The sequence below is a fragment of the Balaenoptera borealis genome (assembly GCF_965194805.1).
Source record: "Balaenoptera borealis genome assembly, chromosome: 2".
In the NCBI taxonomy this organism is placed as follows: domain Eukaryota; kingdom Metazoa; phylum Chordata; class Mammalia; order Artiodactyla; family Balaenopteridae; genus Balaenoptera; species Balaenoptera borealis.
The window spans coordinates 85,572,498-85,599,089 of NC_138867.1; the positions used below are offsets into that span (position 1 = coordinate 85,572,498).

Here is a 26,592-nt window from a genome sequence, read left to right on the forward strand (position 1 = left end):
ATTTAAAAAAAAGAGAAGTAGACTCAGCGTACATAAATCCCTGCCATGGCAGCACTTTCTGATGTTGAATAAAATCCTAGGTTAACTGTGTATTGTACCATTTTTGCTACAGTAGAGATGCTTCAGCTTATCCTATTACAAAACCTCAGTGCCTCCTAAATACAACATCATTTACAATGCAAATATTTTGATTTGTTTCACATCTGAATGAATGAGATACAGTTAACTGTCTCAGTTGGACAGGTATCAGACATTAAAGAAATCATAATATTTTATTAAACTGCATTTAGTTATTTTATCTAGAAGGCAGGCATGAAAAGTATGTCAAGGTTTTTGATATTTTGCAAAAATTTGCTAAACTTATGTTTGAATTTGAAAGGGTAGTCATTTTTATTTTCCTTATGAATTATTTTATTTCTTTGTTTAAGGCTAATCTTGCAAAGTCAGAGGTGTAAAGAGGAGAGTAGGGAGAAGGGAAAGAGGACAGAAGAGAGAGAAAATGGAGTGAGGAGGAAGGGGGGGAGGAGTTAAGTGGAGTGGGAAGATGAGGAACATCATGAGCACATTCCCCATGAATGAACATTTATTTTCTTAAAGCCAGATGTCCTTTAAAACATTGTAAGAAATCAGAAGCCACTTGATGATAAAAAGTTGACCGTTTTTGTCTATATAGAAATAATTAAAGCCATAATTGGTTTTTGTTCTTGTTAATTTGAAGGGCACTAAGAGACAGAGTAAGGTTGACCCTGGTCAAAATTTGTAACGTTTATGTTTTGTTGCCTGAGTTCTATTGCCGTGTTCCTCTTCTACTCTCTCCTCATTCGTCTGGGGTTCACCCTTACCACCCCCAAGTCCCACCAACATTTGGGTAAACTCCCCCCCTTCCCCAATCATTAAGAGAATTATCTGCTTAATAGTCACTTATATATTTGATTAGCTGATTAAACTTTAATTGAAATTCATTCACATCAAAGTTAATAACTTGGCCCTTTGCTTTTCTATAAATATTTTAGAATCTAATTGAAAATTTTTTACCAAGAAAAACAAAAGCGAAAACAAAAATAGCCACTCTACTAGAATTTTAATTGGGATTATATCTATAGGTCAATATAAGGAAGAACTGACATCTTTAAACATTAAGATTTCCAAACCATACACACTTTTCCTGCCGTTAATTTAAGTGTTCTTTAATTTCTTTCTGTATTTTGTTATTTTCAAAGTAATATTTGGCACACCTTTATGAGAATTATTTCTTTCAATTCGCCTTTTTTTTTTTTCCCATACATATGCTTTATATCCCATACTCTACATAGAGTTCTTAGGTCTACACTGCCTAGATATCCCTTCAAGAGAAACTACTGTGAGGATTATGATTGAGTGAAAGCCTTCAACTGCTACACTTTCTGGTCATCCTGCCTCACACTAAGGCTACATTCCTCCCACTAAGTCACTACTTCCAGCCAGTGACTGAATTTGGAGGGGGTACTGGAGCAAGGCTGTTTCTGGCCAATGTGGGACTTGTCTAATGGGCACTTTTTACTCTGGGGCTGTCTCAGAATTTCTCAGAGCTACAGAGCAGTTTGAGGTTCTTCTTACACAATCCTGCTTCCTTCTCCCTCTCCTTTCACAGGGGCCAGACCTGCATTGTTGTCTAAAGGCTCTTCTGCCTACTTATGCTCTCTTTTGTCTGTCATAGTGATTTCCTCCAATCTTTTGCACATCTGCTTTTGCATTGGTGTCTACTTCTCAGACTACAGAAATGGAGAAAAAGGAATTTCTTTTATTACCTTAAAGAAATTTACATCTGTTCCTAATTTACTAATATTTTTGTAAGTCACGAGAAGGTAGAAGTATTGGCTTTCAATTGGAGAAGGAGAAAAGGAGAAATAGGTAAAAAGTCAAGTGCATTTGAAGGTATAGAGGTGGGATTTCTAATGAACAGAAAATAGAGGTGAGAACTAGTAAAGAAGATAATCCATTCTTGCAAGCCTGAGGCTCAAGCTGGGAGAGGAGAGAAACTTAAGATTAGAAAAGAATTCAGAAATTTTGATTATTACATTAGACTTACCTGTAGTTCTTTGATTATTAGACTACACTGAACTTTTAATTACAAAACAATTATGTTCTTATTGTCTGAGACTACAAAAAATTAGAATCCATCCCAGAACTCACCCAGAGTAGGAAAGAATAGGTCTGCAAGGTAAGCTTAATGGAGAGTATTATGAAAAAGTTATTTTATGTAGTGCACTGACTGAATCCTGCTCATAAATGGTCAGACATTTGGGACAATGTCAGTTCAACTGTATAGCTAAGAAGAGTTAGTGTGATTTTTAATGTATTGAATATTTTTCTTAACAGCTGAGAATAAAGTAGGTTAACTCAAGTCATGAAAAAGTCAAAGGCAATTCTTTGATAAGAATAATAGTATTTTTAAAAAGTGGGATAAGATGGAAGTAATATTACATCAAGAAGAGACAAAACACCACCTTTGTGTATACTAGATGATGTTTCCTTTGTTTGTGTGACTGTTGTTTATCACTCATTGGGTGCAGTGTCAGTCACTGTGTCAGTATGATTTGAGGCTGAGAGGTGGTAGAGTTCCTTGAGGTCTTCTCATATCTTCTCCATCTCTTTTCCATTATTATTGGTACTTTTGGGAATGTGAAGAAGCATTATTCCACCTGTAGATCCAGGGTGGACCCTGGTTTGCTAGAAACTCAACCAGGACAACGACATTCCCCTTGCATTTGGCTTAAGTGAAACAGCTCACAGTGGTTCCCAGGGACATGGAAATAAGAGGACATTTGAGGACTGAAGCCAGTCCCCTCTCTCTCTATCTCTTTTTTAAAAATTGGGGTATAGTTGCTTTACAATGTTGTGTTAGTTTCTGTTGTACAATGAAATGAATCAGCTATATGTATACATACATCTCCTTCCCTTGGACCTCCCTTGCCCCCTCCATCCCATCCATCTAGGTCACCACAGAGCACCAAGCTGAGTCCCCTCTCTCTTTATGACTCTGATGTGAGATGGGAAAACTAGAACTGCTAAGATTGTTTTGAATCCAGATGAGAGGCTTGTAACACTAAGGAAGTCTGGATCAAGGGGCTGAAAGAAGTTATGCCTTTGATTAAATAACTGAGCCATGAAACAAATCTAACACCTGTGCTATCTCAGAACCTTCAAGATTTTTGAGTCAATCAATCCCCTTCTATTTTGAGTCAAATTTCTTACTAGTTGAGACAGAGAGTCCTAACTGATGTAAGTAATAGGGCAAAAACTCTGGTTCTAGAGGTAGAAATTCTGAGATATGAATCCTGGAGTTGCCATGATAAAGCTATATAACCTGAGGTGAGTTGTTCAACCAGTTTGAGCCTTAATATATTCATCTGTTAAATGGAAGTAATAATACCAAGTTTCAAGTTCTGTTGTATAGATTATATGGAAGTACATATATAAAATGCCCTGCTCATACTAGGTGTCCAGTGAATGTGAGTGTCTTTCCTCTCTGCAACATCACATGGCTTTTATATTTAAAGTAAATTTAATTTCTACTTTGATATTATAAATAAGTAAGTAAATTTCTTTCCTTACAAACATCAGTGAGTGTGACATAGATATCTAGGTTACTAAGTACTTAGGCATTCCCCCTATGCTTCATTTAAAGGAGACTAAGCCTCTACATTATACAAAATCTGTGCCATTGATCACCTGGCATAAGTGATAACCTGTGAGAAGTTGTTTCCTTAAGATGGGTCCTAAAATTGTAAAACTTAACTTCCATGCTGCACCAGGAATATCTCACATTCTATCTAGATACTCCATTCATATAAAAAATAGGTGGTTGTCTGTGCACACTGTTTCCTACCCACTGATGTCACCTATGACTGTGAAAGGCTGGGCTTGAAGGCAACAATTTCATCTGCTGCAGCTGTCACCCCTCTGGGCTTTCCCAGAGTTGAGTAGTCATCTGCTTCTTTACAGATAGAAGAACATATTCCCAAAGGAGTCACAGAGAGTACACAGAGGAAACATCCGAATGCTGATAAGCAAAGAAAAACAAAATGTGACCCTGGGTGATAACGGCACCTGGGTACCAGGGCAAGCCAGAAGTGTTGTAATCTTCCTGGACAGTATGCCTCCCTTCCCCTCTATCCACACTGCCCCAGCCTTCAGGTACCTAGGGCTCTCGTAATCACTCCACAAGCATTTCTGAGGGCATCTGCTTTGCTGCCTTTGGGACACTGCACAAAGTATTGAGGATTAAAATAATGGATAGGATACAGTTTCTGACCTTGGAAAACTCAGTCCAGATGGGGACTGTGAAACCCCTAGTGGCCTTGGGCATCCCTCTGTGATAACCTCATTAGGCCTCCCCTAATGCACCATGCTGGGTATGGGTATATTTATCTTATCTTTATATCTAACAGATCAGGGAGCAAAGGATCTATCTTTCATTAGGCATCTACTAATTCCTAATTTGCTTGTTAGGAAATAAATCTGAGAAGCCATAAAGGAAATAATTTAGGGGGAATGGAACTGCTCCTGGAAACTATTAAATACTAATAAATAGGCAGCTGCCTACTCATAAGACCCTTCCATCTCCAGAGCTTGAGCCCTGTTTCCGTAGGTACAGGTAGGGCTCTTCTTTAGTGGGGTGGCCCTATGTATACCAGAGGTGTCCATTCCATCAGGAAAACATGTTCTTTTAAAAAATAATTGATCATGATGTGGGCACTTGCCAATCATCATGAGTTTTTATAGACTGAGATTTAGAAATTGCTTCTATTGCATATATGTGTTTTACAAGACTATAATATTGGAGGCTATTTAGTATAATATATTGCGCGAGGCTTGAGATAGTTGTTCCTGTCTGAATTAAAGTTGCTGTAGTGAGATAACTTACTAGCATCCACTTCAGTTACCACAATTGGTTTGGAGAATTGAATTCGGAATCCCCAGGGATAATCGCCAGTTCCTTTGACTAGTTTCACGGTTCGCTCACGAACTAAAGAGGAAACAAAAAGGGCATTCTTTTGAGTTATTCTTTAGATACTACAGATATGATTATAAATGCAGCTAGTATTTATTGCTTATTTATTACATGCCAGGGGTAATAAAAACATTCTGAGTACTTTACAAGTATCATCAAATTTAATCTTAACATCGGCCTGTAATTAATATTCCTTTTTTGGAGAGGAGGAAACTGAGGCACAAAGAGGTTAACAACTCATCTGGGTCACATAATGAGTAAGGGGCAGTGCTTCCTACCCCGAGGCAGCACAACTCCCAAAAGGCAGCTGAGCCTTACAGGTCTGAGGCACTCAGATCCATAAACAGTGGAACATTTATTACAAAGTTGTAGTACACATGGAAACAAGAAAACAGAATACTCAGGGGCTTCCCTGGTGGCGCAGTGGTTGAGAATCTGCTTGCCAATGCAGGGGACACGGGTTCGATCCCTGGTCTGGGAAGATCCCACATGCCGCGGAGCAACTAGGCCCGTGAGCCACGACTACTGAGCCTGCGCGTCTGGAGCCTGTGCGCCGCAACAAGAGAGGCCGCGATAATGAGAGGCCCGCGCACCGCGATGAAGAGTGGCCCCCGCTCGCCGCAACTGGAGAAAGCCCTCGCACAGAAACGAAGACCCAACACAGCCAAAAACAAATAAATAAATAATTAAAAAAAAAGAAAACAGAATACTCAGCCATACATTTAGCTCTTACAGGAACCCAGGAAATCCTGAACAACTGAGCTTCTCAGAAACAATGGGAACAGCGGCCTTGCCGAAATTGTAACTGTAAGGTTATGCTGCATTGAAAGTGGAGAGTTCCAGAGACTTCACAGTAAAAATTCAAGAATTTTTACGTTAGTCTAATAATCTTTAATTAATGTGGCCCAGCTGTTTCTCAGTCTGCTTTTCCATGTGTCTTCTCCCTTTTCCTTCTGCTACCTTTATACCGTCTTTTCTGTATGTGTATGTACGGGTGTGTGTGTGTGTGTGTGTGTGTGTGTGTATGTGTATTTCTTCCTCAAGGCTTCTGCTTGCTGACAAGTTCATAACTTCGACTAACTCCTGGGCCCTCTTGACTTTTCTCTACCTCAAGACTTTCCAAGAGCATTTTCCCAGGCTGAATTCCTGAAAGAGAGAATCTCGCAGGATGAAACTCATAACTCTTTGAACTATTGCTCTTCAGAGATGAGGAAAGAGCAGGATTCCACGGCAGAAAACATGTCTCTGCAAGACTGTTCCTTTTGTGCGAGGGCAATTTCCATAAAGGGAGATGTGGCCATGGGAGGTGTTTTGTCTTTTACAGTATATTTACACCTTGTTTTTTATTTAGAAAAAAAAAAATCATGCCTGAATCATGCTAGAGTACAAAACTGAAATAAAACATTTGAAGGGCTTAAGTGATCTCAGAAGAATCCTATTTTTAAATGCTGACAATGTTATCCAATGAAGAATTACAACAAAAGTCTTCAAAATATTGAGTATTTGGTTGTATTTAAGGACAACTTCATCAGAGAGAAGTATTAATGCAATACTGGGAGAATTAATCTGCCCCCAACGATTAGACTGGCGTACTTGATTAGTTGAGTTTTTCCTATTTGTTAATGAATATCTTAAAATGATAAAGAATAAATCATAATAAAGTATAATGATAAACTTCCTGAGCTGCAGAAGTGAATTATTAGTAATAGGCCTCTGGGAAAAAGGTATTATTAGGTCTCTGGGAAAAAGGTAATTAATTATAAAATAAGAATGCTCATCTATTAACAAGGGCAAGGCAAATTCACACCTTAAAATTGTAATTTAATAGAATTCCCTTCCATTAAAAAATGGGAATACATTAAAATGTATGGGTAATATATTTTGTAGCTTCTTTTCAACCATTCTTTTGTATTTTTATATTTCCGCATTTCACTTCTCATTTCTCAGAAATATTTAGATATTCCTCCAGGTTGGAGATCAAGGACATTTCTTCTTTGAAGGGTTGCATCCTCTAGATTCATATTCAAAGGTTCATACTAAAAAAAAGGTCTAGTGCAGGCAAGATTTAGATAAAATTAGAAACAATCAAGAGTTCAAAGGAACTCTTAACAACTGCATTTTGAGTGGGAAAGGACCTTAGTCCAACTTCCCCTTTGATGAGGAATCGCCTTCTTTGCCATCGCTGACAGATGGTCTGGGTGGGTGAGTCCCTGATCTTTGGAGAGATATTATTATTATAAATGTACCTTATATTTTGCAGAGTTTGTAAAAAGATTTGCCATTATTTTATTAAATTTCCTTCCAGATATTCTGAGGTAAATCTTTTTTTAAAAATTAAGTTTCTTATTAAAAAGTGACAAAGATAGTAAAAGGTTAGGTAATCTCTCCAAATGTTCTTGGATGTGATCATTTCCTTGGTCAGCTCGGGAACAAAAATATCTGATAAAAACAAGGAAACAAGCATCTTTGTCTCTAATAATCCACTGTAGCCTAATATCAGAAGTAATTCGTTCACAAACATTTACTAAGTATCTACTTAGTTGTTGCCCAGTTGTTTTCCTATGTATTAGGACTGTAGTGGTGAAGACAGAGAAGAGACTTTCTAACGGAGTTTACATCCTAGACACTGGCTACCAAAATTGGCAAACATTCAAAGAGAGAAAGAATAAATTCCCTTCATATGGATTCCTGAAGGAAGGTTTGTTATTACAAAATGTTTGAACAAAATACACTGTTTTTCTACTGGAAAAGGAAACCAAAGCTGCTGTGCAGGTATTAGTGTATTCCAGCCCTAAAATGCTGTGCTCTGCTCTATTCTATGCTCCTGGGAAGATCTCTTATCATTTGTTAATATAATTCCCTTTTGGCAATTATTTTACATTACTGTTTGGACTGCCACTTACTGGATCTCAGCATAATTTAAGGGACAGAACTGGGAAATTCAGGGACACAGAAATGAATATTTTAGCAGTCTGCAACAAGCTGGTAGCTAATCAAGGCAAAAAGAAAATCAGAAATCCTATTTCTGACCTTGGTAGAAATCATTTCTAACAACCCTACTTGTCAAAACTTCTTGCTCCCTATAGGTTAACGTCTTGATACTATCTTCTGCTTTTGACAAATTGATTACCCAATAGATATTTGTTTAATGGAGTATTTTTACTGTGTTGATTCAAATCAAATCATGTTTTTTTGTTTGTTTTCGTATTACATGAGACTGTAAGATAGCTATTGCTTTCAAGGCTGTAGTGGTGGTGGTGGTTTTTTTCAATCAGGCAAATCGAATGTCAACAATGTGTGACAGTATAAACAATTCAATAAAGTCTTTAAATGGTAAGTTCAACTGTAGTGCTCTCCTGTGGGAGAAGATACAATCAAGATGTTTTGCGACATGTTCCCCTCCCACTCTGAAGACAATTTTCTCATATTTTAAGATTTATAGTCCTGGATTCCCTTGCTACTGTCTGGTGAATAATCTATGAGTGCACAGCTGCTGAAAAGCCACAGATGAATGTCATTGTCTTTTCAGAGACTGTGTGGGCACATCATCAAGTAATTTATCCCCCCAAATAACACTTCCTTGGAATCATCTTGTTAGATGTAAAAGTTCAAATGAAGGGTACATATTTCCATAAATACAATACGACTCATATATTGAAAATACCCTAAATTTTCTTTTAGCTCCAGCAATATACTTTTGTAATGATGCAAACCTTTGTTTATCTATTTCTCCAAATTATAGAAGGACACTTTCTAGAAGATTCAGGATTGAATTTTTTAAGTGTAAAATTTATTTTCACAAAATACATACTGGTAGATATAAATTAGTATTACAATATTTTAAAAATGCCATTAGGCTAATAAAGATATCTTTCAGTCTTAAAGGTATTCATTTGCCTCCAGCTCACGTTTCCTCCCAATCTCCATCCTCTTCTATTGATGTCTCAAAATCACATAGTTAAAAACATGTATCTGGTATATGTCTTAGTAACAGTAAGAAAGAAAAACTAGCACATTCTTGAACTGAGGTTCAGTCCAATAAATAGTATAAAACTCACCACATTTAAACATTTTCTTTAGTTGTGTGTATGTGTGTGTGTGTGCATATGTTTGTGTGTGTATACACACACACACATGAATTTTTTGGCAAAATTAAACAGATTTTCTTTTCTTTTTTAGCTAAAGCAAATAACAGTGAATCAACCAAATGCTTGTTCATTGGTGACCACAAACAGTTGTAGAAATGGTGATAATTGTACTTTCTTACATCAGGTGTTAGCTAAGATACTGTGAGGGAGGAATTGTATTTTACCCAACTTATTTTTTCAGCTCCCTCCCACAAACAGTCAATACATATTGGTCAATTTAGTTAGTATATTATGAAATAGCAATTGTTTACAATTTATATAAAATATATATATAAATATACACAGACGTGAATATGTATTTAATATTTAGTTAAAACTCTCATAAAAATTAAGAAAAATAAGGATAGCAGATAGAAATAGTCAAGATAGATAAAAATAGTGCATTATAATTTTCACATATATAGTCTCACTTTATATTTTTATAACACTGTATGATAGGCAGAGAGATAATAACAGTAAATAAGTGACTTTTCTAAGGTCACATAGCTGGTAAATTACTTTTTATTCATTCATTCAACAAATATATATTGGCTTCCTATAATGAAGCAGACACAGTCCTTGGTGCTTAGAATACATCAATGAACAAATAGAGATCCTAAACCTGAAAATCCTATTTTCGGCCTGGTGGTTTTTTCCTATGCCATCCAATACTCAAATAAAAGTTAGCTATAGAAAATTCTGTTTCTTTTTAAAAAAGTTTATTCCTAATTCTCAGCATCTATTTTTTTTTATAGTTGATTTACAATGTTGTGTTAGTTTCTAGCATACAGCAAAGTGATTCAGTTATACACACACCACACACACACACACACACACACACACACACACATATATATATATACACACATATATATAAATACATACCTATATATACAATATATATTCTTTTTCAGATTCTTTTCCATTATAGTTCATTACAAGATATTGAATATAATTCCCAGTAGGATCTTGTTGTTCATCTATTTTATATATAGTAATTTGTGTCTGATAATCCCAAACTCCTAATTTATCTCTCCCACCACTTCCCCTTTGTTAACCATAAGTTTGTTTTCTATGTCTGTATGTTTCTGTTTTGTAAATAAGTTCATTTGTATTATTTTTTTGGATTCCACATATAAGCAATATCACATGATACTTGTCTTTCTCTGTCTGGCTAACTTCACTTAGTATGATGATAATCTCTAGGTCCATCCATGTTGCTGCAAATGGCATTATTTCATTCTTTTTTAATGGCTGAGTAATAGTCCATTGTATTCATGTACCACATCTCCTTTATCCATTCATCTGTCAATGGACATTTACATTGTGTCCATGTCTTGGCTATTGTAAACAGTGCTGCAATGAACATTGGGGTGCATGTATTTTTTCAAATTAGAGTTTTCTCTGGGTATATGCCTAGGAGTGGGATTGCTGGATCATATGACATCTCTATTTTTAGTTTTTTAAGGAACCTCCATAATGTTCTCCATAGTGGCTGCACCAATTTACACTCCCACCAAAAGTTGGGAGGGTTCCCTTTTCTCCATACCCTCTGCAGCATTCATTATTTGTAGTCTTTTTGATGATGGCCATTCTGACTGGTGTGATATAATGCCTCATTGTAGTTTTGATTTGTATATCTCTAATAATTAGCGATGTTGAGCATATTTTCATGTGGCTGTTGGCCACCTGCATGTCTTCTTTGGAGAAATGTCTATTTAGGTCTTCTACCTATTTTTTGATTGGCTTGTTTTGTTGTTGTTGTTGTTATTGAGCTGTATAAGCTGTTTGTATATTTTGGAAATTAATCCCTTGCCAGTTGCATCGTTCACAAATTTTGTCTCCAAGTCTGTAAGTTGTCTTTTCATTTTATTTATGGTTTCCTTTGTTGTGCAAAAGCTTATAAGTTTGAGTAGGTCCCATTTATTTGTTTTTGCTTTTATTTTTTTTGCCTTTGGAGACTGACTGACCTAAGAAAACATGGCTACAATTTATGCCAGAGAATGTTTTGTTGATGTTCTCTTCTAGGAGTTTTATGGTGTCATGTCTTATAGTCAAGTCTTTAGCCATTTTGAGTTTATTTTTGTGTATGATATGAGGAAGTGTCGTAACTTCATTGATTTATATGCAGTTCATCAGCTTCCAATTTAATTTTCAAAAATTCCACCCTAAATTCCTTAAGTTTTAGAATCAAAGTCTCATGCTTGCTTTTCAATGAATGGTTAATCTCAATTAATTCATATTATGAAATGAGTATAAATAAATATTCTAAATGTGCAATATACAAATCTTGCATTGTCTTATGCATGTGCATAGGAACTCAGAGTTACAACTTTTCCTCATTAAAATCCTCCAATGCTGAATTTCATATTCATAAGAAAAAATTAAGAAAGGCTCTATTTTACTCTACACATAAAACAAATGATGATCTTATATGTAACAACAATTAATCTTGTCTCCATAAATGGGATTAAGATAAAACTAAGCACATTTTGATGCCTGTACTGAAAATTTAAGTACCTCTTTATGCAATAGAATCTATCATACTCATATCTGTCACTTCTGTGTATCTTTAGCAACTTCCCCCAGTGCCTGGACCATAGTAGGCATGGTATTTGTTGAATGCCAATGATTGTATAATTAATTTAAAACATTATTTTTAATCTGAATCTTTGCTTGCTTGAGTTAAATTGTTTACTATTTATCAAAGTCATTTATTTATACCAATAAAACAGAAGTTTATAAAAGCTCTACAGCTTAAATTTTGCAGCAAAGATTGGACTGAAGTAATAATTTCACATGCTGAAAGTTGTTATTCAGGTATAAGTTTTTAAAAAAATCATTATGCTGTTATTGCATTAGGGAAATATCAATAGTTTTAGTAAACTAAATTTTAATCTCTTAAGAAACATCATGAAACTATTAGAATATAATCACATCTGCAAAAACACATGAAAATATTTTATTAAGTGAAGGTATAATTATTATATAATTATATTATTAAATATAAATCAGGCTATATAATTTAATGTAATAATTTAATAATTGTAGGGTCCTTACCAGCTACTGGTAGCGGTTTTTTCTTATATATCAAACTATATACATGATAATATGAAATGCATATTTCATATGCATTTAAAAACAGGACTAGACCTATGTATAATAAAAAGAATGCAGAAACAATAAAATGGTCATATTCCAGTGCTGGAACAATAAATGATTTGTTACTTGTTTATACTTTCCAGTACATTTTTTTAAAATAGTAAGCATTTTTTTAATGGTTCTGAAGAAACTAGGGACAGGACAGGAATAAAGACGCAGATGTAGAGAATGGACTTGACACAGGGAGGAGGAAGGGTAAGCTGAGACGAAGTGAGAGAGTGTCATGGACATATATACACTACCAAATGTAAAATAGATAGCTAGTGGGAAGCAGCCGCATAGCACAGGGAGATCAGCTTGGTGCTTTGTGACCACCTAGAGGGGTGAGATAGGGAGGATGGGAGGGAGATACAAGAGGGAGGGGATATGAGGATATATGTCTATGTATAGCTGATTCACTTTGTTATACAGCAGAAAGTAACACACCATTGTAAAGCAATTATACTCCAATAAAGATGTTAAAAAAAATAAATAAATCTTAAATCATGGTAAAAAAAAATAAAAATAGTAAGCATTTTTTACTCATAGAATGAAAAAGACTCTTGACTCTTCTTACATTAATCTTTAACTCCAACTTTGGAATTATTATTCTATTTTTGAGTGAGTGCTTAAGACAGTTTGTATTTTAATAGCTTCAGATTCTTTCACAATATTAAGAAGTTCTATATATATATACACACACACACACATACACACATACCCATACTTCTCTCCAAACGCTCCACCCAGTGTGCAAGTTTGCCGACTTTAGAGACTTGCCTGGTTACAGGTTCTCTAGGACATATTCATTTTACCATAATTGTAGGCTCCTTACCAGCTACTGGTCGAGGTTTTTTACTAAGACATCTGGGGCTGTCATCAGGGTTCCCACCATCTCCTCGGAAAACCCATGCTGCTGAATGGAAATTCTCTGTGTAGAATCCTTTTGCTTCAATACCAACTCGAAAGCCAGGATCCACAGAACAGCCGTCTTCTGAGGTGACTGAGGAGCAGAAAAGGTGATAACATGAATTATGGTCTGGGAAGAAAGATGTGCACGCGCTGATGGCCAAGGTAAGAAAGCTCCCGAATGTGTGCAGGGGCGAAGTCTATACTAAAGGCAGTGTCATCCTGGAAAACAAGAACTAAGATTTTTAGACAATTCTCTTGGGAAGAACTTGTATAGTCCTAAAATAGCATAAATAAAATAGGCATTGCTTGAGGGCCTATTGTGTGGGAGTCAGTGTACTAAAGACAGCACTACAAATCCTTTTGCTGAGGAGAAGTGTGCTTTTGAGACTTATATATTAGTATCTAGGGGTCAAGAGGAAGCCACATAAGACTGAGAATTAGCTTTAGAATCCCTTTCAAAATTCCAGGCACAGGGGAAAAAAAATCACTATTGCTTCTCTGTGCTTCAAAGAAGGTGCTGCAAAAACATACATTCCTAGAAAACTCTCTGTGCTCTTACATGTAGAATGAAGCATATAGGGAGGCAAGTAAAGTTTCATCTGACAGTTTCAGTCATAGCAGTTTACAGTTTTCCGTGTATTTGGGAGTTTCTTGGATTGTATAGAAGGCTATGCCAGTTAAGGAAATGAGAGTGCATTTCTATTTTATCTTCCAAATATTTCTTTGTGGTCCTGTTTAGGTAATTGAAACCTGAATAAAGTCATGCCCCAAGCCTTTCAGACTTTCAGGGATACAAAATTGAGAAGCACTATTTTATAACCAAAACATACTTTCAAGAAAAACACAGGTCCTTTACTTACATTTCTTAATGATCATGAAGAGAGTAGGGTTTGGAGATCACAGAATGATTCTTAAACAACAACAACAAAACACTTCTCTTTTAATGTCTTCTCACATACTATAGTTGCTCCCATGTGTTTATCTTAAAAATTATAGGTAAAACATTTTACTTACTCCCCTCAAGGTGTCCAGCAGTAATCAGCTGGACTTTTGCTGAAGATCAGTTATATAAACCCCAGAAAGAAAGATTCTTTTGCTGTCACTGATTTTCTCTGGAGACTTATTACTAATGGTTCTTGCCCTTGGCCCTACATTTCCACCTCTGCTCTCCTAGTACTGGACTGAAGGGTGTAAATGTTAGTTGTCCTGATACATAGATAAATGCAACAATAAGTTTCTAGCTCAAATATTTGTTTAACTTGTGTGGAAATGGTCAGGGGTGGTATACTGACAAAGCATGCTACAGCATAGTCTCTTGCAGACAGTCAAGAACAAACCCCAGGACTTCCCTGGTGGCGCAGTGGTTAAGAATCCACCTGCCAATGCAGGGGACACGGGTTCAATCCCTGGCCTGGGAAGATCCCACATGCCGCGGAGCAACTAAGCCCGTGAGCCACAACTACTGAGCCTGCGCTCTAGAGCCCACGAGCCACAACTACTGAAGCCCGTGCTCCTAGAGCCTGTGCTCCGCAACAAGAGAAGCCACCATAATGAGAAGCCCACGCACCACAACAAAGAGTACCCCCATTCGCCGCGACTAGAGAAAGCCCGCATGCAGCAACAAAGACCCAACACAGCCAAAAATAAATAAATAAATAAATAAAATTTTAAAAACAAACAAACAAATCCCAAATGTTTTTAATGCTTGTTCTTATAGTTTTTATTTTATATACCAAATACAATTTCATTAATCACTTGATATTAATTCACAATGGTTTAAATGGTTTTAGATATATTTATTCATTTATTACTCATGTATTGAGTTGAGTTAATTTAAAATAATTGTTCCTCTGTCATGAGCAAGGTACAATTTTAGGCATAATGGGGATAGAAAGATGAGTAAGATATAGGACTCAGGATGCAGTAAGAGAGTTCAGAGGAAGGAGAGTAATTGCGGCTGTAGGGAAGGGAAGGATTAAAGGAAGGAGGAGTGGGCAAAATTTCTACAGGATGATGGGGTTATGGATTGGTAGGTAAACATGATATGGATAGGTGGCCCACAGTAGGACAGTAGGTACTGGAAAGATAGACCATGTTGATTGAATAAATAGAATTTTGGTGTGTGAAAATAAAGGGGATGTTATATAGTAATATAATGTAATGATAAAGTTGAAATGTAAATGATATGAGAATGTTATGGGACATCTTGTTTATTGAAATAAAAGTGATAACTTTCGAATAGAATACTTTAACTCAGTATATAGAACACCTTCCACATATCATATTTCAAAATCCCTTAAGTATGTTTGCACTCATTTTTTGAATAAATCTGAGTGTGAATTTGACTTTAAATGGTAGGAAGAGTAAACCAAAAAGTTATAATAATTCATTGACCTATCTTTCTGAGCTTTAAGCCTAAATCAAAGCTGCTTCCTACATACTTGCTAAAGTTACAGAAGCCCTAAAGGCTTTTAAAGTGTCATCCATTATTTGATTTATTTCCTATATCCTTGGCCTTAAATATTCAGTTATATTTTAATATTTATGAATATAACATATGTAGATTCCTGGGCAAGGATTTATCTTTTTTTTTTTTTTTTCTGAGCAGGAGCTGTCCACGTTGGACAGGTAATCATCTCCCTATCATGTAAAGGTCTGAGGGTGGGCCTTTCAATTATAGTCATCTTTGTTTTTGTCAGCCTGCATGAGACTGTAAAAACAGCTCCCTTACTTATAAACAGATCTGATTACATGGATGAGCAGTTCTCTGTTTCTTCAGTTACCAGGACAGAGCTAATCAACATATTCTTACATAAACTGAAACATAACATGTGTGTTAAAATCCAATGAAGCAGCACGCCACACACCTGCTGCAGCTTTGAGCTGCTGGATTTCTCAACTGCCCTTTTGGAACTTTGAGCCAAAGAGAAAACAAATCCAAATGTTTCTGTCACCAAAATTTGGTCATCTAAATTTGGCTTGCTAGATGAGCCTTTTAATAAATGAAACTTTAAAACAGAATGAGCTCTTTTTTAAAATTTTTTAATTTTTAAAATATATATATATTTATTTATTTGGCTGCGTCAGGTCTTAGTCGCAGCATGCGGGATCTTCATTGCGGTGCGCGGGCCTCTCTACAATTGTAGCGTGTGGACTCCAGAGCACACGGGCTTAGCTGCCCCACAGCATGTGGGATCCCAGTTCCCCGACCAGGGATGGAACCCACGTCCCGTGCATTGGAAGGCGGATTCCCAACCACTGGACCACCAGGGAAGTCCCTCTTTTTTTAAATTTAAAAATTTTTTTTTTACAGTAGGTCCTTGTTGGTTATCTTTTAAATATAGCAGTGTGTACATGACATGTACACAGAATGAGCTCTTAAATATGCTCAGTATGACAGAAATTGCATGTGCACTTCTTTGCTCTTGAAAAATTTAAATACTTCCTTTTTGGGACTTGAGAATCAAAAAGATAAAATACTCAGCTCACTTCCAGGTGTCTTTAGACATTCTCATATCTCTTTCATTCTACTGTATTACTTGACGGTAAGAAAAAAGTGGTATCTAATGAAGTGAGACCCTATTTGGACATTTCCAGAGAGAGACTGGGTCAGTTATGAATGATCCAACCAGAGGCAGTGAGTTGTATTGTTCAAGAGGGTGGACTCCTGGTCAGAAGGTCTGGTTTGAAACCCAGCTCCACCACTAATTATAGCAAAGTGACATTGGGCAAGTCACTTATTCTCTCCATGATGCAGATTCCCCACTTGGTAAAGTCAGGATGAAAATACAGCACTTAACTAATTTATATTGTAAAGACTGGCATAGCAAGCACAATGTAATTGTTAGCTCTTATTATTAGAAATGGAAGTTCTTTTATTGTGTAAATACAGTTCCATAAAAATTCTTATTGCTGAATGAAATAAGGGAAATGCTATCAAGTATCCTCACACAATTAGACCCAAATTCTTGCCACATCTGTTTGTAATACAGGAACCATTCGAGATTATAAATATCAGAGCTCCATTTTGCGGACCCTTCTGACTTCCGTTTACAGCCTTCAAGTTATTTACCTGGTGTGCCTTAGTCAGCATTCCCCACAGCCTAGATGGATTGATCAACTGTGTCCACAGACATAAATATGTCATTCCTAATGTCTTTTCCAGTTATTATGTAGGAAGTCAGAGATGAGTGAGATTAACAGACTGAGAAACACCAGCTGTAATGATGCTCGATAAAGCTGTCAGATTTGAATTCATGGATTAGTAGCATATCCTGACTCTATAAATGAGATAAAATTTAAACCATACATTAAACAATACTAGTTCCAGCAGCTCTTAGTGAATTGCAGTCTCTACTGAAAAGTTTCTGAGGAAATACAATATGCCTTCTGAGTGTCTTTGCCTTGGATAAACTGAAAAATAAAATGGCAGTTCAATTCCCTCATGTCTAATCTGAAACAAATTGTTAGTATAAGTTTTCATTCAAAACAGAATTCACCCCAAAGGAAACAATCATTGTTTTAATTAAAATGACTATGTTACTTTGGCTTGAATTTGAATTTGTCTAAGTTATACAGCTGATTCCCCTGTTGTTTCAAGTGAGTACTGGTAAATGTTTAACAAGTGACTCTCCAAAAGGGATAAAAAACAAACCCTGATTTGTAGTGTTTGCCAGTTTCCATTGAATAGATACTCCCATCATGGCCAATTTCAAGCTACCAAACTGATGTTACTGAATTGCAGTGTTAAGGGAAAAAAAGTGCACAGTTGGCTATCGTGAACCACTGTGAGTTGATTCCAACACACCTGTAGTTGTTCCTTTTTCTGCAGAGCAGACATGAACATGAAAGAGCGTTGGTAGTAGAGAATTTGTCCATAAAACAAAGGATTTCAAGTTGTTTGCTGTGGAGTGTGTAATAGAAGCCCTTTTGTGTAAGGGACTTGAGCATCCAGGGATTTGTTATCCACAGGGGTGGGGTCCTGGAAACAATCCCTTGTGGATTCAGAGGGCCAATTATATTGCTTTTGTGTGGGTATATTCTTTGGGGGACCTGGAAGAGTAGGGCCAATGGCAATTGTATCTGATTTACATGCATAACACAAGATTTACATTCTTAGGTGAAAAGGAAGAAAATTTTCAAAGACTACAAGTTAATCAAACAAAAGGCCAAGGAAAACATGAATGACAGTTCAAGAACATTGCTGTCTAGGAAATCCAGTTTGGGGGAATCCACCTTAGTGAAATTTTGTCTGTTTATTTACCTTAAGACTAGGGAAGATTCGAGTACACTGAGAACAAAACCTCTATTCTTTTTTACAGCTTGGACACTGAGGACCAAAACCACCTACTCCCACACATCTTACTGTCTGAATTACATGACCTTATTTCACATTATCAACACATTCTACACTCCAGAAGACTCTTGACCAGGCAAATACCTTTATCGTTCATTACAGGAACTTCTGTCCGCACCATCAACTCTTCAACAGAATGCACCAATAGATAGTTTATTTCCTTAGTCTCTTTGAAACACTCAAAATCCTCACCTTGCCATTTCCCTAAGTCCTAATCTTTTAAATCACAATCCTTACCGAGTTCCAGTCAAGCTCTCACATTGAAAGACCCGCCTTACATCAAATTTCTAATTCTCTATAAAATCGGACTTTGCCTTTCCCCCTCTGAGGCACTACCAAATCTCTGTCAAGGGGGTATCTTCCCTTATCTCTGTAAGCAATGGACAGCTCTCTCTTGTCAATATGTAATGTAGGTGATATTTGATCATTGCTATAATATGAGAACAGAGCACTGGTATGTCATAAGGTTGTGGCATGAAATAGGTGACACTCAAATGAGTAATTTGAGGAAAGTTTAATAAAAACACTATTTACCAACTGTGGACAGAACTTAAGGAAATTGGGTGTGATAGACTAGTCCATCTAAGACTAAAACAGTAAGGGGGGAAGCAGGTACCAGTTACCAGACCCCAGAGCCATAGAAGGCAGTGTGGAGAGGACTGCTTTATAGGAGTGTGAGTTTAAGGACACAAGCAGCATTTGGTACACCACAGGGAGAGATCTGGGGCAATAATACCACAATCTCACTCTCCCTCCAGGCTTCTGCTGATCTTCCCTACTGACCAAACCCATAGGAAGTCAGGGGGCAAATACACTCCTTGATATAGTCCATAGTGGTGAGACTCCTGGGGCAGACAGTAAGGTGGAGAAGGGTGCAAAAGGAAGCTAGAGGGGCAAATGGAAGCTATTCACAGACATGGATTCAAGATTGTGGAGTAAGCACAGACCCAGTATCCCATTTTGATAGGAATGCTAGAAAACATGTTTTTGGATAGGTCCTAATTCCCGCAAGGTCTTTTATTTTATGAACACTGTGATAAATTCAATTGCACTTATGTAGAAACAGGGGTTGCAGCTGAATTTTTCTGCATAATGAAGGAGAGAGGTATTTCAAAGTCCACAGGAAAATTAGGAAGGAAATAGAGAATGTGTGTGTGCCTATAGTATAGTAACTGTTTTAAGATCTATAGATATGTTTGGAAGAAAGAAGGGAATTCTCAATACTACCTAATAACTGGGAAAAACCTGAAATCCAGAATCAAACTATAAGCCATGGAATGAAATCACAGCAGAGGATATATGTGAGAGGTGTTTTTTTGTGTGTTATTTTTTTGTTTTCCTGTTGAAATATATTTGACATATAACACTGTGTAAATTTCAGGTGTACACATATTAATTTGATACATTTATACATTATAATATGATTGCCATTGTAGTGACAATTAGCACCTCTATCACATTAACATAATTATCCTTTCTTTTTAGTGATTGCAATAATTAAGTTCTGGTCTCCGAGCAAATTTGATGATTATAATACAGTATTATTATCTATATTCACTATACTGTGCATTTTACCTCTAAGATTTATTTACTACTCTTTGCAAGTTTGTACCCTTAAACAACATCTATCCTATCCCCCCACCCCCATCCCCTGGTAACCACCATTTTACTCTCTGTTTTTACGAGTTTGGCTTTTTAAGATTCCACATATAAGTGATATCATACAGTACTTGTCTTTCTCTGTCTGACTTATCTGTGAGGAAGTTTTGATGCAGAATGGTGGGAGTATGACAAGAGTGAGAACCCAGGAGCTAGAGAGGCCCCAGGTACAAACAACAGGGCAATCAACTGGAGCACCATGACAGAAACGGCAGGTAGTTTGATGTCTGTGCATCCCTCACTTAGAAACTCCACCATGAGTCAAGTAGCAGCAGTGATTGTATCTGCCTCTAGCTGAGAAAAAATGAATGTTTAAAAAAGTTAAAGATTGAGGACAGAGGACACCCAGATGGGATACAGAATATCCTGTGCAGGGGTAAGTCATTTATTGTAACCTGAAGCATTCTTACTTACACAGAGTACAGCAAAAATCATAGTGGAGCATTCGCTACCTGCCCAGGTGCTCAGTAGGAGACATTACGTAAATAGGAAATTTGAACCAAAAAATAAGCATCCAGTAAAAATTACAAAGCCGTCTGGGAAAAGCCAGCACTATGAAATAAAGATAACTCAGCAAATGTGAAATATGTACTGAGGAAATAGTTGATAGAGCAATTAGATTAAAACTTTATATAATTCATTTAATGTTCTCAGAGGTAAAAATATATTAAAAAATAAAAATAGATCAATAAAAAGAAACATCTAAAGATCCTTTGAAATTAAGAAAGAGTTGTTGAAATAAAAACGTTTAAAAAAAAGGCTAAAGAGAAGGAAGGATTTGGATGCAAGGTGAGTTGTTAAGCTGAAAGATAGGGCTAAGGAATTCTCTCAGACTGTAGCACAAATTGATGAAGAGATGCAAAGTACAGAAGGAAGGTTAAGCTATCTGGAGGATAGATCTAAAAGTTTAGATGTCTCTCTAAAAGGGGTGACAGCGGGAGAAAATGGAGAGAACTCGTATCTGCGGATTTATGAGACTTGAAGAAAGATATGAATCATCAGCATGTAATAGCTTATGGGATGCCAAACATGAAAATATATTTAAAATACACATACTGAGATACATACTAGAAAAATTTTAGAATACCAAGAATAAAGAGAAAACCCTAAGAGGTAAAAGAGACAAAAATTGGATTAATGACCGAAGCTGTGAGAATGAGATTGGATTCAGACTTCTCATCAGCACTGCTGGTTACTGGAAGACAGTGAACCAGTTTCTTAAATAATCTGAACCTAGAATTGTCTACCAAACTATGCCAAACTGTCATTCAGAATTAAGAAGGAAGTGAATACATTTTCAGATATATAAGGTCTGAGTTTACCTCCCAAAGAATCTCTCTGAAAAAATTATTAGAGGATAACTATAGTAAGAAGAAAAAGAAAGCAAATCCTGTTGGAAGTAATTGGTACAAAAAGCAGTGATGAAGAAACATTAATGAACTATATTAAGTATTGATGATTAAAAGTAACAATTAAAAAAAAATCTAAATCAAATTCTAGAATATATCAATCCAGAAATTGATAAGGGGAAGGGGAAGTGAGAGTGGAATAAAATGAACATTACAACAAAATGTGTAGCAGTGGAAATATATTATTGGAAATCTGATATAAGAAAAGTATTCTCCAGGGAGGTATTTCAAGAGTCCGTGAGTAATAGAGTGATAATAAAACAACCCTGTACAGTAGTATACGTAAGAATAAAAATTTAAGAAATAGGTGAAGGGGATTAAGAAGTACAAAACTTTAGTTATAAAATACATAAGTCAGAGGGATGCAATATACAGCATAAGGAATATGGTCAATAATATTGTAATAACTTTATATGGAGACAGATGGTTACTAGACTTATCATGGTGATCCTTTCATAATGTATGCAAATGTCAGATAATTATGTAGTACACATGAAACTAACTTAATATAGTATGTCAACTACATTTCAATAAAAAAACAAACAAAAATACCATTGGGGGAAACTGGGCTCTCTCTATTCTTTCTTACAACTGCATGTGAATATAGAATTACCTTAAAATTTCAATTAAAGAAAAAAAAAAGATTCCAGATCTTGAGTCCTTGCTGCCAAATAGGAAGAAGCAACTAGAGGGATTAGACACTGATCAAGAGACAAGAACAAAATTCTCAGGACAAAATGGAACATTTACATTGTATTCTTCACTGTTCACATGAATGTAAGAACACTGTGGTGGGATAATACAGTACAGTGTTTAATTATTTAAATTACTTATAATTTTGCCACACATTTATAGCTACATTCAATCTCTAACCTGTGCCAGCTCTCTAACTCACTCTGGATAAGTTATACCACTGTCTTCCTGAACTGTACTTGGGTCATTCCGGGAGCTTGTCCATAGGACATAACCTAGGACACTCACACGCTCACTATTGTCTCTATCATAGAGACACCGTTCTCTGTGTCACAACTCTTTTGGGTTCCTGGACCTAATTCCAACGTATGTATGTGTGGGGGGGGTGGCGGTGGTTTCCCCACATCAACAAGAAGCAATTCTTAGAAACCGCATGGGTGTACTACAGTTCAACTCAATTCTGACACTACCTACCAAATACAAAGGTTAAGCGTTCAGTCTTAAAAGACTGCCTCCCCCACCCCCCACCCCCCACTTTAGCTGCCAATCGCAAGTCCAGGTTGTTGCCTGTACTTCTGACCCACCAGCTAGGTTCCAACGACCTCCATGTGAATTAATATTTTAGAGCAGCTCACATAACTCAGAGAAGCATTTTACTTACTAGATCACCAGTTTATTATTAAAGGATACAACTCAGGAAGAGCCAGATGGATGACATGCATAGGGCAAGGTATGGGAAATGGTATGGAGTTCCATGCCCTCTCCGGTTGTGCCACTCCCCCAAAATCCCCACATATTTACCAACCCAGAAGCTCTCTGAACCCCATCCTTTCAAGATTTTTACAGAGGCTTCATTACATAGGCATGATTGATTAAATCTTTAGCCGTTGGCAATTGTTTCAACCTCCAGCCCCTCTCACTCTCCAGATTGGGGCTTTGAGGATGGGGGTGAGGCTAAAAATTCCAACCCTTTAATCATGTGGTTGGTTCCCTTGGCAATCAGCCCCACCCTGGGTTACCTAGAGGCCTTCTAAAAGTCACCTAATTAATATAACAAAAGACACCTTTTTCGTTCATGTCACAGGAAATTCCAAGGGTTTTAGGAGCTGTAAGCCAGGAACCAGTGAAGATGACCAAATATATATGAGAAATGTATTTTGATCTTCTGAATGACCAAACATATATTTCTTATCACTATATCTTGACAATACTGTCATTTTCTTTTTTAATGAAATTTGACCAGGTTTCAGTATCAGTGTTTTTCGTGAATCAACACTTTGTTGTTTTAAATAATATGCAAATGACAAAATCTCTAGTAATTGGGTAAGTATCTTCTAACAATTTTAGTTGTTAGAAGTTTAGGGCCAGATTAATGGTGGTAGGTAGCTGTAAAATAAAACATGTTGCCCATCATCTAGTTCTATAAGGAACAAGTTATTGGCCACTGCAGTAGCTGATTTTTAGTTATACTCTGAAAGGAATTCAGGATGAAAAACAGGATGAAGCATTCTGTGTTTTGGATATATGGACCCCTAGATAGTTAAGATGCACATCTAAGGAATAATTTCAATGATCCCAGATTCTTGAGTCTTCATATAGATAAGCACTAAAATCATTGACTTGAGATCTCTGGGTTTTTTTTTGTGATTACCAAGATGTATGCTTGACTACATGTGTTTCCCAGCCAAAAAAATTCATATATATACGGCTCCTCCCCTACCTCTTTGAAGCAGTTCCTCAGAGCTATCTAAGAGGCTGTCTTCAAGGCTATAGTCCTCAGTAAGGTCCCCAAATAAAACTGAAACTCACAGCTCTAACTTTGTGCATTTTAAAAATTGCAGTTGACATACTAAATGTGGTATATGGGATTTCCCTGGTGGTTCAGTGGTTAAGACTCTGTGCTTCCACTGCAGGCGGCACAGGTTCGAACCCTGGTCGGGGAACTAAGATCCCACATGCCATGCAGTGTGGCCAAAAATAAATTAAAAAGAATTTTTTTTTAATGTGGTATTCATTAGTGCCCCCCCTCCATTTTTTAAACCCGTATTTCCTTCAGTTAAATTTCCTCATTGATGACTTATTTACTTTCCTTTCTCAGTTTGCCATTGATTGTGGGACTGAGATGTAGGGATTCAGAAGAGGCCTCCCCAAGATGCGCCACTTTGGCATGTGGATTTCTTTCAGCTAAAGGCAGTGGAACCCTCTGAGCTCAAGAGAATACTCCCCCTCCCTTAACTACCTAGAAGAACTTAAATTGGGGATTTTTCCCAGAGAAAAAGCTATTGCCAGAGATAACTTTTATCTAAGTGGCCCCCTCTTTATGGCAGGGCAAACATCTAATTACCAAACCTCTGCTCTTCTTATCATCCCATGAATGACCCTCCTATCCTTGAAAGCCCCAGGCACCTATCCCATTTCTTAGCTCAGGATGGCATATATACCTCATTTTACATTTCCACCTTTTTTTTAAAGTTTTTTGGCCGCACTGAGAGGCATGCGATTCTTAGTTACCTGACCAGGGATCAAACCCACACCCCCTACAGTGGAAGGGTGGAGTCTTAACCACTGGACCACCAGGGAAGTCCCTTACATTTCTGTCTTTGAATCTCTCAAAGAGATTCAAAGACATCTCTGACCCCCAGGTATGTGTGGTCTCTGACCCTCTCATGTATGTGGGGTTCTCACACCTATGAAATTAAGTTTGATTTTCTCCTGTTAATTTGTCTCATGTCAATTTAATTCTTACGCCAGCCAAAAGAACATAGAAGGGTTGAGGAAGATCTTTTTCCTCCTTGACAGAAGTATGATGCTGATTTAATAACATCTTTTCAATAGCAAGAGAAAAAGCACTATCTCACTAAAGTACACATCTACTTAAAGACACTTTCTCATTTCAGAAATGTTAAAACGTTAAAAGAAAAAAAATTTTTTTCTTATAATCAAACATATTAATCTTATCTTTTTGCACTACAGGTATTTTTGTAAGCCAACTCAAATTCTTTGAAATAGGACACACATTTCATTCAGTAAAGAACCCTATAGTTAGTTATTTCAGTTTCTGAAGAGAACAGTAGTCTTAGTAGGCAGTTGTGTGTTTTGAAGGAGGTAATTTACCAAGTTCGGATTCCTTAGTGTGTAATAAAGAGTTGATTATTCTAAAAATATCTTTCATATGAAAGCACATAACTACCACATTGCCATGGTCAAGCAACAGGGTTTATATTCTGAAGATAAGAGGGAGGAGATCTGGTTAAGCTTCAGTAGGTTGGTGCCTTTGCTCTGGTTTTGGAAAAGAAGGCATTAGTCTACTCACTGGATCCTTCAGTGATGTTGCTGGCAAACGAACTTCTTCCAGCTGAGCTGCATCTTTTACCATCTCTGAATTGCTCCCTCCTCCTGGCCCACTGGTCTACTGCTTCTTCCTGTGAACCATCACTGGCCCTTGTATCTTTTGGTGCCATTTCCTGGGATAAATTTTGGTGGCTGTTTATTTCCAAATTCCAGTCTAGATTAAACCACATTAAGTATGAAAGTGAGACAGCATTTCAAGGTAGAATTTCAAATATTCCAGTCTTTGAAACAATCACAGAAGACTAGAACTAGAATGATTTCATTCAACTCCTTCATGATTCACTTTTTAAATTTGTATTACTCAAAAAGAAGAAGAAGAAGGAGGAGGAGGGGGAGGGGGAGGGGGAGGAGGAGGAAGAGGAGAAGGAGAAGAAGAAAGAGCTGTATAGATTGAAAATAGACATATTGGAAAAGGGGGAATCACCATGCATTTCCTCAGTTGGATTCAATTCAGTAGATATTCCTTGGGCACCAGCAGTATGCCTGATATATTGTACTAGTCTATTAGTTGTTTTGGAGGATCACAGTGCAAATAAATTGTTAGTTATGTCCACTGCAATTTCAATAAGACAAGATATGATTACCTGAATTAGTTAAATTACAGTCTTTGAAAACAAGTTTACTATTGAACTCAAGTCCTTTATGGTTTGACCTCTAGTCATCACAAGACTACAAATTTCATGATACTTTTCTTGCTGCATGTGTTGGTTCAAAATGAAGAAAAGAAAAAAAAAAAAGCCAAATTACATGAAGGCTTTGATAATTTTATATTTGAATAAATAACAACTTGAAATACTTTATATACTTCCAAACTGCTGCTTTCTGTCATCACAAGCTATAAGGCTGTATATTAGTTAGAAGTAAGAAAATTTCAGATAAACTAATTGCAATACAAGCAAACTTTAAGAAAATAATTGTCAAAGTGAAAAAAATAAAACCTCAAATAGCAGA

At 36.6% G+C, this 26,592-nt stretch overlaps 1 protein-coding gene across 1 annotated transcript in view; it reads right to left on the reverse strand.

The window, feature by feature from the left end:
- LOC309623478 (uncharacterized protein) overlaps positions 1-26,592 on the reverse strand; it is a gene marked incomplete at its 5' end in the record, with an annotated part of 120,855 nt that overhangs the window by 66,922 nt on the left and 27,341 nt on the right. The window contains 3 exons of the mRNA XM_082380431.1: positions 4,907-5,008; positions 13,097-13,264; positions 25,604-25,823. Of these exons, the coding sequence (XP_082236557.1) occupies positions 4,907-5,008; positions 13,097-13,264; positions 25,604-25,823 (490 nt within the window). The remainder of the gene's footprint in view (positions 1-4,906; positions 5,009-13,096; positions 13,265-25,603; positions 25,824-26,592) is intronic.